The sequence below is a fragment of the Barbus barbus genome, assembly GCF_936440315.1.
Source record: "Barbus barbus genome assembly, chromosome: 24".
Taxonomy (NCBI): Eukaryota; Metazoa; Chordata; class Actinopteri; order Cypriniformes; family Cyprinidae; genus Barbus; species Barbus barbus.
The window spans coordinates 25,306,365-25,322,362 of NC_136752.1; the positions used below are offsets into that span (position 1 = coordinate 25,306,365).

Here is a 15,998-nt window from a genome sequence, read left to right on the forward strand (position 1 = left end):
AAATATAGGCATGATTTCTAGATGATGTCCTCACAATCATAAAAAAACTTTGCACAGAAATTCACCTCTGGGTGTGTCAATATGCCATTTTTTTTATGATGGACATAACCATTAACTGTGGTGATTTGCTGGGAAATTTCTCATCTCCATGCATACCTTGAGGTTAGGATGTGAAAATATTTACCAGACCTGTTTTTGGCCTAGTCTATGACAGAATAGATGGTTTCAGAGACAGGTGGACACAGGGAATGCTTTGAAGAGAATACAGATCATTCATGGCCACCACAGTGTGCCAGTCAAAACAAGACAGCAGAAATATTGTAGAGCTTATTTCAAAAAGAACTGTGAATGTTTACATCAATGGCGCCTGTTGGACTGTCACCTAGACCTCAACTCTAATGATCTTTGCTCATCCTTGTTATGACCCAAATATTGGTGTTTGCTGTGAGAATTAACATGTTACATTGAAGTCTCATGTGAGCAAAGCCTTGAACAGTCCTGATCTCTCCTCTCCAAAATATTTCTTTCATTGCATCTCCTTGCAACCAGATGAATACTTTCTTGGTTTGCTTTAACAGGTGATTGAGAAATATCAGTCGATGTGATCTTGAAAATATCCCAATTCCTGTAGGTTGTGAATCGATTTTAGATGGGATTTTGAGATGATGTTCTCTGTCTGCCTGAATCTGTGGGATGTTCAAATGTTTGTGTAGCATATATGTGCGATTAATTAGATGAATATCCTGATCAGGGGAATTTCACAAAGCTTGTCAAGAACATGTTTTCCTGTAGTTCACCTGGCGAGCGATTATACGATCATGTTTAGTCAACGGCTAGACTGAAGGTCTACAGTTGGTCTGTAATGGTCCAGATATTGATTCAAGCACATCTCACAGTGGTTGCAGACAGACAAGTTCTTCACATCTTACTGTTAAACCTATAGTCTGTCTAGCTGAACTACGTCAAGATGATTTCTATAGGGACGCCTGTATCGTTTCAATACACTGTGAGCTATGAAATCAAGGCAAATATCATGAGACTGTTGATTAAAAGTGTTACATGTTTTAATATAATGAATATTACTGCTTGGTTCTAAATATTGTAGACTACAATGTCTTTATTTAACTTTAACCATATACACAAGAGTCTACATAAGATTAAACAATAAAAATATGAACATTATTTCTTTGACATAAAAAATACACCTTTGATAATGATCCTTAGTAAAATCGAGTACAATACGTGGTATAATTTAGTCTATTTAAATGCAGAGATTTCTTTTGACCATTTCTGGGGAGCAAGAGAACATCATTATACATACATTCCAGCACTTCATGCATGATTTAATCTCTAATTAATATTAATTACTATTTGAATATGGTTAATATTCTTTTGTGAACATGTGGTTTAAGAAGCATAATCTGAACATCAGCCACGATCCAGTTTTAAAGCTATTCTTGTGATCAGTGTGGCCCGTGATGAAGCTTCGGTGATGAAACAGAAGCCGTCTTGTTGTCTAGTGCTTCATATCCACTCCAGTAATCGCTGAAAGTTCACAGAACATGTTGACCCCTGATGAACGGAAGAAAAAATCTAACTTTTAAATGTTTAATCGGCTTAAATCATGTCAGAGAATCAATGCTTACCAAGAACTGCTCCGTTACATGCGTCCCAGCGTGTTTTTTATTTGCTCAACCTTTCTTGTGACAGCAGCAAGTATAATAACTGTTAAGGTTAAAGGGTTTGAAATACACTGTTTCCAGAAACAAATATAAAAGTAATAAAGCTCAGCAAATGATGTTAGTATTAAGATTTTTGTGTGAATTATTCATTCATTGTGGGAAATGTATAGTTCCACTAAAGGCCCCAATGCACTTCAAGTATAACTGAAGAACGGTATTGACGTGTTATTTCGAAAGGATATGTTTGGCATTGAGGTCCTGTAGGGAGGTTTGTGTCTGCCTCTGGAAAGCCAGTCGGGCCTCACACATGCAGGGGTCCTGAACGATCTCCACTTTCACCTCTTCACATCACAATCAAACAACAAACATCACAGAAATACCTCGAAAAAGGTGATTTGAATTAGGGGTAATTATAGATCAAATTATCTACCCCCCAAAGCACAAAGTGCAAGTTTCTTGGCAAATATGTAACACTTTTCAACACAGTTTATGCAATGTTGTTCTTTTCTGAATTTCTCACAACATTGTGAGAGTGTTACATATGAGTTTACATCAATGTTGAATCAGTGTTCAACTGACTCAACATGTCAGAAATTACAAGACACTGACAGATGAAGTTACCCTAGTGACTACAATTTATTTTAATGAATGATTTCTGCAGGATCATGACGGGAGTAATGGTTGCTGAAAATTCAGTTTTGCCATCACAGGAATGTATAGAAAACAGGTCTTTTAAATAACTATAGAATTTCACAATTTCTCAAATTTTTTGTCTTTAATCAAATAAATGCAGCCTTGGTGAGTACAAGAGACAAATATATATATTTCTTATTTTAATGAATTATTTCTGAATGACCATGACTGAAGTAATGGCTTCATGCTTTTCAAGAAAACACATGCTTGAATAGTACTTCTGTTAACTCTTACGTTTTTTGGAACATGTTTTCTTGTCTTCTTGCAACACAAAACCCCGGGGGCACTCACAGTGATAGGAAGCATCATCGTTGACACAAATGTGTTCACATTCATGACCCAGCCCACAGTAGTCCAGACCTGCAATAAGTTAAAACTCTAGATCCCTGAAGCTAACAAATCTCAGCAACACACGACAGAAAATACAACTCATTTTATAGCTCTAATTATTCACTGTTATGTAAAATTCTAAGAGAATATTCCACAAGACACATCATTCTCAGCTCGCTACAGAAACCCATCATAAAATGGTATGATAGCAATACCATTTATGAAGGTCTAAAGCAGGAAACTCACTGGCACTACCATCTCCATCAGTGTCACTGGCTTTGAAACATGATTTCTTGTCCTGCATCAAGACAAAGCCAACAGGACACGAGCAGTAATATGAAGAACCGCTGGAGACGCATGTGTGTTGGCAGTCGTGGCCCAACGCACAGGAATCCACACCTGAAATAAGCCATAGTGCCGACCAAAAGGTGGGGGATTTCAGAATATCAACTGGGACATGTTGCAAAATTAAAATTTCTTTAAAATAATATTAACAGCAATCTAATCACAAGATAGGTCTAATGCTTTGATAGAATTTAATTTGATATTTTTAAATCAGAGAAATGGTATGAATGAAGTCATAGTCATTTCTGATCGTAACTCACCATAGATATATATACTGACTCAGTATATATATCTATGGTAACTCACTAGCACTACCTTCACCATTTTGGTTGCCATGATTCTTTTTGTTTCGGTCACCCTTGTGTACACTGTCACCATGTCCGTAAGCGCCAGCGCCTCTAATGGAGCACGTTCGCATGTCGTCATTCAAGACAAAGCCTAAGCGGCATTTGCAGTGATAGGAGTTGCCACTGCTCACACAAATGTGTTGACAGCTGTGTCATATTTCACAGGCATCCATATCTGGAACAAGCCATAGGACATCTACAGTAACACTGGCAATACTGTACAAGAAAATCTCCTTAAAACAATCAAAACATCAGGATTTTTCTATTGAAGGTTTTGGGTATTCAGTAAATGTTGTGAAAAACAGCAGAAAATGTCATTATGACCAAGCTTATTATCTGATTTGAAGCAACAAACCAATTCAATACTAACACTGACTTATCAATGAGATTTTTAGAAGCAATTGGAAAAATACTGTAATTGTAATTGTACTGCAAATAATCTTGTCAATTATTTTTTCCGACTTTTCACACATTTTAAGTACAACAAGCTACTTTTGAAATACATTTATCTTGTTTTAAGGATTTGTCCATGATATTTTAATAATAAATTGAAAAATCTTTTTTTTAGTTTTGGGTTTTAAATTTAATTTCCAGAAATTTTCAAGCCAACACGTAACCAAATACGTGCCCTAAAACTATCTGCCTGTAAAAATGTAGCTATGGTTTGTCATCTGTCTCAGACATACAGCAACACTGACACTGGTGTTACTGCTATACTGTTTTGACAACGAAACAGTACAGAACAAGAAAGTCCACAGTAATTCAACAGTGACTTTGAATGGGTTGAATCAGTGGCTAGAAGTCCAGATTTCAGCTGCTAGTGAGCTGGATTGTAGGACAAAAATCATTACATTGCACACATTTAGCGAAATTACTGCTTTGTTCCAAAACCTAGTGAGCTGCCTTGAAACAATCCTTCTTAAAGCTCAAAGACTCTTCCAAAACATCAGCGATAAGATTATGCTGCCTTCTAAAATATCATTCTGGCCAAAATCTAATGCAGCAATGCATTCATGCATGCAACTAATTAAAATAGAAATCTTTAAAAAACATTTGTGCTATCTGTTTTTATTCTCATTAAGTTTTGCATGCTAATTTTTATGCTCATTGGACTCTTTTGTGTCAAGCCTCCTGTATGCTTTATGTGAAGAGCACTATCTGTGTGACATGAGTAAAGTGTCCAAAATGCCTCGTTTTTTTGAGTTTGCCTGATGGTTAGAATGATAAAGCAGCTCCATATGTTTGGAACAGAATTTACATCTTCATGTAACCTGTAACTTAGCACACACAATAAAATAAATGATATCATATATCATCAAGTAATACAATCAGAACAATAAGCTGGCAAGCAATTGCTAGTTAAAGAGGTTAGTTAAATAGGATTGCTGGTATTGTCGCAGTATAAGCATTCTCTTAAGCTTAAATTAGTCATTGTTATAGAAAATCAAATATGTTCGTACTATGTCTTCAAAATCTAAAGTAAAGCAGTTAGCATAATCTGCTGGCTCTTACGTTTTAGGGAACATGTTTTCTGGTCTTCGTTCAAAATATAGCCCTTCCGGCACTTGCAGTAAAAGGAGGAGCCACTGCTGACACATATGTGCTCACAGTCATGTCCCATTGCACAGGCGTCCATACCTGGAACAAGCTTTCATTACTCGACTGGAGTGAGGAGGCCACTCTAGCAAGAATAAGTTCATGGGCAAGCAACGGTCTGGATTTCTAAAATTAAATTGCTTTAGTTTTAAGAAAAACAAAAAAATGCTTGTAATAAATATCTAATGTGATAAGTCCCTTAAAGACACACTGGAAACTTTATGGGACCTTTATTGGGACTTATATGATAATATTACTCAAATGATGTGCCCTTAGTTTGCATAGCATTTAGCATTAAATCAGTATGTTATGATACTAGTGGATAGCTGCACTAAGCAAACTGTTTGGAAACTTTGAAGGCTTAACTAACAAGCATTTTTCTAGCACAGCACTTGATCGAGCAATTTTAATGTCCAAAAGATCGACTCTTGCCCTGAAAAAGACAAACAATTTTAATTATCCACAAACAGTCAAATATTCAAAGCTCTCAATTATCAGAGGTTTCTATGAAAAACATACTTGAAGTACACTAGTCTTACAACAATTGTGAAAAGACATTGACAATATTAAATACCGAGAGCATTCCATTCAAAGACTTTCATTCCACAAAAATAGGATGCAAAGCACATACATTCGATGATTCAAACCATTCAAAAGAGTCAAACGTAGAAGAATGCTTCTTTGAATGATCGGTGGACTTTTTCAGCACTCACATACTGAAGAACGATTTCCTTAAGAATGTGTTGCGATCCAATGATTCAAACTTCTGGAAAACAAGATAATTACCTTGAAAGCTATAATTCCAAATGATTAGAATGCTATTTAATGTCTGAAGTATTCAGACCCAACTGTTTTCCAGAGAATGAATCATCACCCACTTCCAAGGACTGAGATATATCTTGTAAAAAGGAAAGACATACAGCCCCATCTGCCCTTTTTTGCATTAACCCTACCGCACAACGTCTCCCGGAACTTCGAGGTGAGCTTCTCAATGACACCGTAGGTCTCCACGTAGAACACATGGTCCTCAAGTGGATTGCTGGCCATGAGCTTCAGTGACTGCTTGTCAGCCCTGTCCACTCCGACTGCATAAATCTCAATCCCCGAAGCTCGTGCTGCAGCCGACACGTCCTCGACTTGGTCTTGAGGACGTCCGTCGGTGACAATGATGGCAACCTTTGAGATGTTCTTTGATTTAGGACGCGCTCCTGACTTTTCTGTGAAGGCTTCATCCATGGCTTTCTTGATGGCCATACCAGTCATGGTTCCGGCAGCGAGGGGTTCGATGCGGTTGATGGCTTGCTTTATAGAGTCCTTCGTGAGATGGTTCTTCAGCAGGAACTCAATTTTGACCGTGCTGGCATAGTTCACCACCGCAACACGTGTGGCATCAGGGCCAACGTCAAGAGTGTCCACCATATCACCTAGGAAGATCTTGACCTTCTCAAACTCACCTGGACGCACGCTACGTGAGCTGTCAATGATGAAGACCAGGTCCAGTGGGCGGCTCCTACATTGTGAATCTGTTGCTGAGAGTTAAGCAGAGATTGTTAAGCACTTCAGAATTTTGTTAATGTTGACATGATATAATGAAGACTGGCGTGTTAGTTCATTAAAGGATTAGTAAAACAACCAGATTTAGAGTTGACATTATATGTTTGAACCAATGGAATGGTAAATATGAGTAAAGCATATACTTTGCATGCAAAACAAACAAAAAAAGATCAAATTAGATAAGTCCGTTTACTAAAAACTGAGTTTGGTCACTTCTAAAGCAAACCCCATTGGATTTGAGCAAAATGAAATACTTTGACACGCTGGAATACTAGAATGCTTTTGGAATATAGAAAATTAACTTTTTCTGATATATACGGTACCCTACAGCAGGAATAAGCCATGACTCCGGGATAACTGGGCCCTTAATGCCATTTTGCTTTGTCCACCTTTGCAACAAATAAACCGTAAGATCCCTACTGCTTTAATGTGAAGTGTGTCCAGTCCTGTTACTGAAGGGCCACCGTCCTGCAGAGTTTATGTCCAATCCAGATTAAACACACCTGAACCAACTAATCAAGGGACTTTCGCACCCTAGAACTATTGGCAGAAGTACCTGCTTTTTGGTGTGTTCGCAATGCAGGAACTAGTATTTCGTATTTCGTTCTAGGAACTCCATTTGAGGGAACTTAACTATCAGTGATGCAAGTGTATGCTAATTGGCCAAATGCGTACAAAACACTGACTACCCAACATTTTTAAAAAGCCATGAAAAAATATTTACTCCACAAACATGGAAAACAGCGATAGAAGCATTTAGCTAACCTGTTGTCTGCAGCGTTGTGTTCTTTTCTCAGCCTCAATGATATGTAACACTGCAAGTTGTCATTGGAGATTTAGTCAGATTTTCATACACTTTAAAATCGCATAAATCGTGTGTTTACATTCCATCTCTCTTATTATGAAATCCACAGCTCCGATCACACGTCCTCCATTCACCGGTTGTTGACATTTGTATATGCGTGCATAAAGACACCACTGTCGGCTGCTTCAGAGTTCCTGCTGCCGGGGCAAATGCGAACAGAAAAAATGGCCCGAGGGGGAAATTGGTTCTCTAGGAACCACCATGCTGGCTATAGTCCCTAGAACTACATGGTGCGAAAACCCCTAAAGTCTTCAGGATTACTAGAAGCTTCAAGGCATGTGTTGGGGCTCAACTATGCAGGACATTGTCCCTCCAGAAGCAGGACTGGATACCACAGCATGAACAGATGGAGGGTTAAAGGAAGCAGTACAGTATACATGGAATTATACCTGTCGCTACCCTGCCATGGGTCATAATCCTGTTTGGTGCCTCTGGTAATGATTCTTGTGGCACAGTAGACATTAGTAGGAACTGTGGTGAGGCGGTCTGAAGATATGCCTCTTGTGTCAAACTGGATGTTGACAGGGATTGGGATGAGATCTTTGGGGAATAAGGCCTTAATCTATGAGTGGACATTGGGACTGGCTGAGGCGAAGCGCTTTGTGGATTTGTCTCTGGTATCAGTGTGGATGCTGGCAGGGATTCTAGGTAAGAACTTTGGTCATATGGCTCTAACGGTCATTGGGGTGGGATTCTTTGAGGATATGGCCCCCTTGAATAGGTGAACTTTGGCAAGGCTTGGGATAAAGTGCTCTGAGAGTACCTCTCCGGTGTAAAGGTGGTTGCTGGCAGGGATTCTGGGAAGGTACTTTGTGAATATACTTCAGGTGTCACAGAAGTGGTTGTGAATTTGGTTCTTGTGCCAGTGTTGACAAGGATTGTGGCATAGGTTTCTGAGGCAGGGAGATATTAAAAGATTGTAAGGTTGCCAAGGTCATTGATGGCTTTGATTGGTAAAAAACTGTCTCAGGAGCAACTGTTGGAATGGTTGGCTGGTTATTTGTTGATTGCTTTGGAAGAACCACAGAATTTTCAGGACCTATATACGGTTGTTGTGAAACAACAATGGGTTGATTTGACACCACCGTTGACACGCCTGTACTTTCCCCTGATTCTCCTGTAAGTACAACTGCTTGTTCTGGATCTTTAACTTTTCGGCAAAACACTGGTGCACATTCACCTGTCAGCTGCATGCATGCCTCAGTTGGATACTGGTTATTATTTGTATTATGCACCTTTGTGGTTGGTGTGTCTTTAAGCCAGTCATGAACTTTGGGTTGAGAAGGAGCTGTGGGTCCTGGATAAACTACTGGGATAAGATGGGGCAACATCTTCCTCCTCTGTTTGTTAGGGACATCAGGTCCATCTAACCAGTATTTACTCCTGTATACTACAGACCATCAGAAGGTTGATGTGGAAGAGGAAATTAGCCAAACAGAATGTCAGTCAAACAAATACAGCCATTGTTTGCAATGCCCTAATTCCTAAAACATTTTACAATACATGCCCCTCAGATATCACACAAATGCTTTTTTTTTTTGTAGCATTCATGCACTTCAAGGAATAGTTCACACAATCATCATTTACTTACCCTCCTGTCATTTCAAACCTGTATTTACTTGTATCTTCTGCAGAACACAAAAGGATTTTTTTGAACAGTATCGGGGTCCAACAACATCGGACCCCAGGGACTTTTATCGTTTGGACAAAAGATACATTTTTCAAAATATCATCATGCTTCACAGGTGAAACAAAAAAATCATACAGGTCATACAGAGTAAAATAAAACTATTTTCATTTATGGGTGAACTATCCCTTCAGTGCTTAAAGGTGCATGTATTTTATTTCAAATTTGCTATTAAAAATGCACTAGACAAATTTCTAACATTGTGCATTGCTTTAGAAACTTCCATTCATATTCCTGTTACAGCATGCACAAGGTCAACAAACAATTTTTGTAGTGCATCAAGGAAAATAACGAAACCATAAATGTTCCATTGCAGTGATTTAGAGTAGTTCAAGATACAATGCAAACATTAAGTGAGAAACATTAGAACTAAGAAAGTTGCTTAAGATCTGGAACTTACCTGCTGGGTTCAGCGTCCGGTGTGGAAGCACATGATTTCTTCTTTGTGCGTAACTTTGTGCTAAAATGTGGGATGGATTGTTAAAGTCATAGGATTCACAGAGATCGACCAGCAGAAGAGAGAGGTAATATACCAAACTCCCAATGAAGGACTTCATTGTTTCTCCGTTCTTCTCAAGTCTAATTCAAGTTTGTGTGTGGTCCTCTCGTCTAACTGACACCAGTATGATTCCTACAGCATCCTAGACTGCACATTTAAAGGGTTGACAAGAAACGTGTCAGATTTTTGTCCAATCCAAATACAGAAAGGGGAGTCCCACATCAAATCACTAGGAATCTGACTTTTTAGACTTACTAATGAACCAAATGTCCATTGGGGGAAAAAGTCTGATGGCAGATATGTTGTTTTGAAGTGTTTATTGAAGTAATTAGATTACAGAACATGTACAAGAAAAGAAACGGACCACAAAATAAAATAACATGCATCCATTGATTTATACAGCACTAGCAGTTTCCTTTTTTAACTCTATATCATTGTTGTTCATGTGAGGATTACTCTTGCATGTTAACCAGCATTACCCAGTAGTTACCATGAAAACGGATCACTGTGACGGCTGCCAACATGATGGTGTACAATGGTTCAATGGATGGAAACACATACACACACACACACTAATTATATAAACAAGATAAAAAGTGCTTTGAGCTTTCACGTTTGAAAGGATGAAAGTCTTACGTCCACTAATAAAGTACACAATGGAAAAAATATATATTTTAACCATCACACTGGATAGTCTAAACAGATTTTTAAACTAGCAAAACAGATTTAGGTGATTCTAAATGCAAGTGCCCTGTCAAGTTGTAGGGCAATGTTGATTTTCACAATACGTCCTCTACTATGACAATCAGGAAAAAAGCATGGAAAAATAAAGATCTCAAGATGGCAAGTAAAGTGAAAGCTTCATTGGTAAAAATTTTAAACAGCAGATTATCTGCCCCATCTCAGAATCATTTGATTAGTGATTGACTATGAACTACATAATTCTGTCATAAGCACAATTTATTGCAGAGCCCGAGTCATGATGTCCACAAAAGAGAATGGCATTTCAAATCTCAGATACAACACTAAGTAATTAAAATAAATCTGGCCACAACCACATGATCTCTTCCCTAACACCATGGGGAACCATGGTGCTTCAACCGCTTTCCTATAGTTTTACAAAAATAGATCTGCAGTGATGAACTGTTACAAGAGTCATGCGAAAGAAAGAGTCATGGATAAGTCTATGCAAATATGTGAGGAGTGGATGCTGGGAGTCTAAACGCCCTCCATGTGTTGGAATGGAAGGCAGGATCGAAAGGCAAAGATGGGTGTCTGCACTGGCTTTTACTGAAGAAACCAGTCAGGGGAATTCAAGCTGGCATGTAAGGAGGAGGAGGCTCCTTCGCTGGCATCGTCATGGCCATTTCATAGGTGGGAAGGATGTACTATGATAAAGAGAAGACGCCAATGAAACCAATCTGAAGTCATATTTCCGGACAAAACTACATGACACACTTTCCTGTGGTAGCAAGCAAAAACGATACAGCTGGGTTCTGTTGAGGACTGTTGAAAAGGAAACATTGCTCAAAACCTCTTCTGAAAAGAGTGCAAACAGTGCCCTCTACTGTAACAGAGTGAGTGGTGTATTTTAAGGGGCTACATTTTTACTACTGAGGGAGGTCAAAGGCCCTGATATACTTCAAATGAAGTTCGAATAAGTTCGAAAAGGCTGAGGGACGGTATACTGGTTTTGAACATTCAGACACCTCTGCGCTGCTGGGGGCGGGGTGTAGATTAATGTAAACGTTTCGCGACGCTCGAGCGTATGCCCTAAACACAATAACGATGGTGTATCTAGGTCTTTTATTAAACTGGATAAAATAAAAACAAAGGTTTATTATTGTATGTTCTTTTGGCATTTCATGTATTGTATACCTTTTAAATTCACTTACTGAAAGAACAACAACAGCAGCAGCAGCAGTATGGTGTAACATTTATTTGAAACATGTATTTGGTACTTGCTACCTTATATCTTTACTCTTTTCATGGCTTTGGAAAACTTGCATCTGATGTTTCTCTACACGTCACTTTTTGCATAACTCTGGGTCGTCGACACCAAGCTTCATTGCAATTTCTTTCTAGGAATTAAGTGCTTTCTCTGAATCTTTAAAGTCTCTCCGTGAGCGTTCGTATAGGTGTGGATATTTTTGTGGGAGCTCAGCTATTCGACAGTGTATTTATGTTGCTAGAGACGTTGCTCTCCTGCCTGACCTCCGCTGAATGAGAAACGAACCGGGGGAAAAAAAAAATTGCGCGTCAAAGAATGTGGAGTTCCAGAACACTCCCACCGATTGCGTAATCGCCACGGACCAATGGTAGCTCAAAGGTGTTCAGGAGCCAAAACGAACTCCTCCAGAAAGTTCGCTTTGGTGAGCCGCTTCGAACTGCCGAAACAAAGTTTGTTTTGAGTTCGTTTCGGCAGTTTGAAACGGCTCACCAAAGCGAACTTTCTGGAGGAAATTACGTCATATCAGTTCGTTCTTCGATTTCGTTTGAAGTATATCGGGGCCTTTAGATCCTCTCCTTTTCAGAATAAAAGACCATCAAAAAAGGAAATCATTGTATCTGTTCCCATCATTCACTAGTACAACAGGCCAGTGTTGTTACTGTTAACAGAAAATTATTAAAAAACATTTTTGGTAATTTAAATAAAGCTGAAAGAAAGTAAAAATATTTGATGAAAAATGTGATTTAAAAAAAAAAAAAAGCTACCTTTCCAACTAACTGAAACAAGTTAAAGTACTGAATATGATTAAAACCAGAAAAACCAGCTACATAGAAATACAAAAAAAAAAAAACAGAAATGTTGAAGGTACAAAATTACTAAGACTTAAACTAAAATGAATATGTATTAAAAAAAAAAAAGCTCATTCGATATTATACACCTGTGCTCAAAGACTTATTTTCTTCAGACAATTGTACACTGATGAACTGTACACAACAAGACCAACTCTATCTCCATGTTTTAGGACATCAACAACAACATTGCACTAATCTAAGCATTACATTACATCAATAATAAATGTTAAATTTATACAGTCTAAGTATGACTGTATAATGTATAAAGCCTGTTAATGATGTAGTGCTTGGATTGGTACAATGTTGTTGACGTTGTCAATTTAATAACTAATATACTTTCTCTAATTATAATTTTATTTTTAAATTTATTCTAATTACAATACTCTGTTCTAATATCATCTTTTCGACTCAAAGTAATTTAGAATGGACATACCTGAGGTGGGGTCTCAAAAGCAGGATAGACGGCAATCTCTGGAGTGTTCCTGTTGTTTATGTACTTATAGCAGTTCCAAACACAGTTGATCAGGTAGGCCTGAAAAACACACACACACACACACATTAAAATAATCTGTGTCTTACAAATAAAACATAACAGATTCAGCGTCGTGTGTTCATATATCTACCTTAAGGACAATGAGAACAGCAAAGAAGATGAGCACAAACAGCAGGAGACAGCTGGAGTCCAGAGAGAGCAGGTTGTCTTTGTATGGGAAGTCGGGCTAAAAGAGACAGAGATGTTTTTAATTTAAGCGTTTTACATTAACTTCTTAATATTAGAGGCTTGAGAGAGATAGTCAGAAGTGGCAGCAGAGGGCAGACTGACCAGCTGGTCCAGGTAGTCCTTGATTCTGGGCAGGTACGTAAGGGAGCTGATGGCCACCAGGCAGCTCAGCGCAAAGTCAAACAGCTGATAGCAAAAGAACGGGATGAGCCAGCCATCACGATTCTGCGCGAGAGGGAAAATGTGTCATGAGGTGGGTTTTTTCCATTTCATTTTAAGACAGTTTCTCACCATTTTAATGCTGATGCAAACCTGTAAAACTCCAGGGAGTAGTGAATCATCCAGTTTTTAAGCAAATAAGAGGAGCTGTGCTGAATAACTAAGTTCAGAGAATACTTAACATGGAAAGGGAGCTATTAACAAGGCTGCAACTCTACTGGACCAATATTTCACTGCCTATGAGGCCTAAAATTTGCAGTCAGAGGATACTCAGGGTCTAAAAGACATAGTTAAAGCTCAATATTTACTTGAAGTAAAAAGCTCAGGTATGGCAAATATGCGTTGACAACTGAAACTACTACACAACAAAAGTTCACAGATCCAACCTTTTTTTTAAAGACGACTTCAAGCAAGACTGTGAAGTACAGATGCACACAGTGGTGAAATGCATTGTTCTATTCTAAAATACATGACCACGTCAAATGTTAGAGGATTCATTTATAATGCTTTAAAATATGGTGATAATATATCATAAAAATTGAGAAATTAACAAAGAAAAACAAATAATGTAGATTTTCAGCTCAGCACAAGGGTTATTGGTGCCAATTTTATTTTTTCAACATAAAACAATAATTAATAGCACAGATGTACCAATTTAAAGAAACTTACAGTAATGGCCCCATACACCATCATGGCACTAATGGTGAGCATAAGGAGAGAGATGGCAAAGCCCACACAAGCATTCTCTGTAGGGGTAATATAGAAGTTGTAATTTTAGAGATTATAAATATTAATAAAATGTACTTTTATTACAAAATATAAAGTACAAAAATATTATACAAACAACACAAAAAGTATAATTATTTGGCAATGTATTAGTATTAAATATAAATTTACAGCATTTAATTATCAAAAACATCCCATGAACGTACCGGACATTCTGTCCGAGGCAAAGTAATGCTCGATAACTTCATACTGCAGGTCAACAGTAGGGACGTTCTCGGGGTGAGTTACTGCCACAGTCAACAGAATACCCATCAACAGGTTCACCACCTTTGGAGAGAGATAATATTAGTAAAAATGTACAGATGAGATGTACATCTTAAGTAAGTCTGATCATTCACCATGTCATGTGACTTCCTGGGCATTTTGTTATTGCACTTCAAAACAGAGATCAAGTTCTTACAACATTTCCTTCAAAATCTTTATTTAGAAAATATAATTATAATAAAAAATGTGAAATAATCTGCTTAAATTAAAACCAGTCAATCTCAAAAGGAAACTTTTGGTCTGGTTTTCTGGAAACAACCAGAGCTGCGTTTCCCAAAACATCGCAAGCCTAAATTGATCGTAGCTCCATTGGTTTCAATGCTTTTGAGAAGCGCTGCCCAGGTTCAGACTTTGGCATATAATTATTTACAACTGCATTTACCACTGACAGTTAAAGACAGATTAATTGATGCTGACAGTGCCATTTTATCCAAAAGTATTCATAAATCTTGCCAAGCCACACTTAATGATCGTTTAGGAGTTGAATTTAGTTTGTTTAAAATCTAGTTGACACCCTAATTACTCCTATAAACAATTATTAAAAATATTTACCCTGTAATATACAATAATAGCCATTTAATTCTAAATAATTTACTTTATCTAAACATACTTCGTACAAAACGATAACGAACTGAACTTCAACCCCATGACAGTTTGGTGAATTCAACCTCCGGCCTCAGCTAGCGGTTAGCTGTCTACAAATAGATGATAAATAAACGCTTCATAATAATCGCCACATCATATTATCCTACTTCAATAAACAGATAAGGTTCTTAAAACGTGTTTAATCAACATACAGCACGTCTAAACACGTTTGCGTGTCTTATTTGTTGATAGTTCCATTTCAAAACATTGAGTTAGCTTAGCGGTGGTTAGCATTGAGCTAACACGGCAGAGCCAGCCAAAAACATCCACACAGACGCACTTTAAATCACAGATACGCCTCTGAACGACGGGAGGGAAGGATATTGATGTATTTAATTTATGCTTAAAACTACAAGACTATGTTTAATGAATGTTTTACGCCTCGTACCATGTACCAGGTACCCAGGATGATGGTTCCAGTCCGCACGTGACAACAGCCGCAGCAGCGCGCGCTGTACAGTCGGTCTCGAGACGGTTTGAAACGCATGTCGTTCTCGGTGCTTTGAAGAAACATCGAGAAAAAGAGACGAGACGACGAGTCTCTCCTGTCAAAAACAGCAGCTACAATAGCAGCGCTCGATCTTTCGGGCGAAACTCCCCCTGACGGATGAGAAACAATGGGGGCGTGGCCAAAGCTAAATCATAGCGATGCCCGACTCGTTCTTTTGAGTCGGATCTTTTTTATAAATCGGTTGAACCGGTCTGAGCAATTTATTATTTATATATATATATATATATATATATACACACACACACACACACACACACACAATTAATTTAGAACCGATTCTAACCCATCACTACTGAACCATACGTGGAAAACGGGGCGTGGCTAGCCGGATCACGCTGGAAAACGGGGCGTGGTCAGAGTTCAATCACCCATGGCTGATCTTATATTTATCACTTCGTTGGTGGGCTCTGAAGGAGAGATCGCACAGGAGGAGGATGATTTGCATGAGCTCA

At 38.3% G+C, this 15,998-nt stretch overlaps 2 protein-coding genes across 2 annotated transcripts; both read right to left on the reverse strand.

Moving 5' to 3' along the window:
- Nucleotides 1–1,907: 1,907 nt before the first annotated feature.
- Nucleotides 1,908–9,656, reverse strand: LOC306843513 (matrilin-3-like; the record flags this gene model as incomplete). Its single annotated transcript, XM_079375036.1, has 4 exons — nt 1,908–2,023; nt 4,910–5,035; nt 5,947–6,522; nt 9,500–9,656. The coding sequence occupies 4 exons, from the start codon at nt 9,654–9,656 to the stop codon at nt 1,908–1,910; spliced, it is 975 nt and encodes a 324-aa protein (XP_079231162.1).
- A 246-nt stretch (nt 9,657–9,902) lies between these two features.
- Nucleotides 9,903–15,694, reverse strand: laptm4a (lysosomal protein transmembrane 4 alpha). Its single transcript, XM_079375295.1, has 7 exons — nt 15,424–15,694; nt 14,273–14,393; nt 14,010–14,086; nt 13,224–13,346; nt 13,024–13,119; nt 12,834–12,932; nt 9,903–10,986 (listed from the first exon to the last, which is right to left on the reverse strand). Exons 1-7 carry the CDS (start codon nt 15,547–15,549, stop codon nt 10,912–10,914), a joined length of 717 nt encoding a protein of 238 aa, XP_079231421.1. The 5' UTR covers nt 15,550–15,694; the 3' UTR covers nt 9,903–10,911.
- Nucleotides 15,695–15,998: the final 304 nt, after the last annotated feature.

Coding starts and splice junctions, on each gene's coding strand:
- laptm4a (XM_079375295.1), bottom strand. CDS start 15,549: ATGTTTCTTCAAAGCACCGAGAACGACATGCGTTTCAAACCGTCTCGA. Junction 14,087..14,272: donor TGCCTCGGACAGAATGTCCG/GTACGTTCATGG, acceptor TTACCCCTACAG/AGAATGCTTGTGTGGGCTTT. Junction 10,987..12,833: donor CTTTTGAGACCCCACCTCAG/GTATGTCCATTC, acceptor TCTTTATCATAG/TACATCCTTCCCACCTATGA.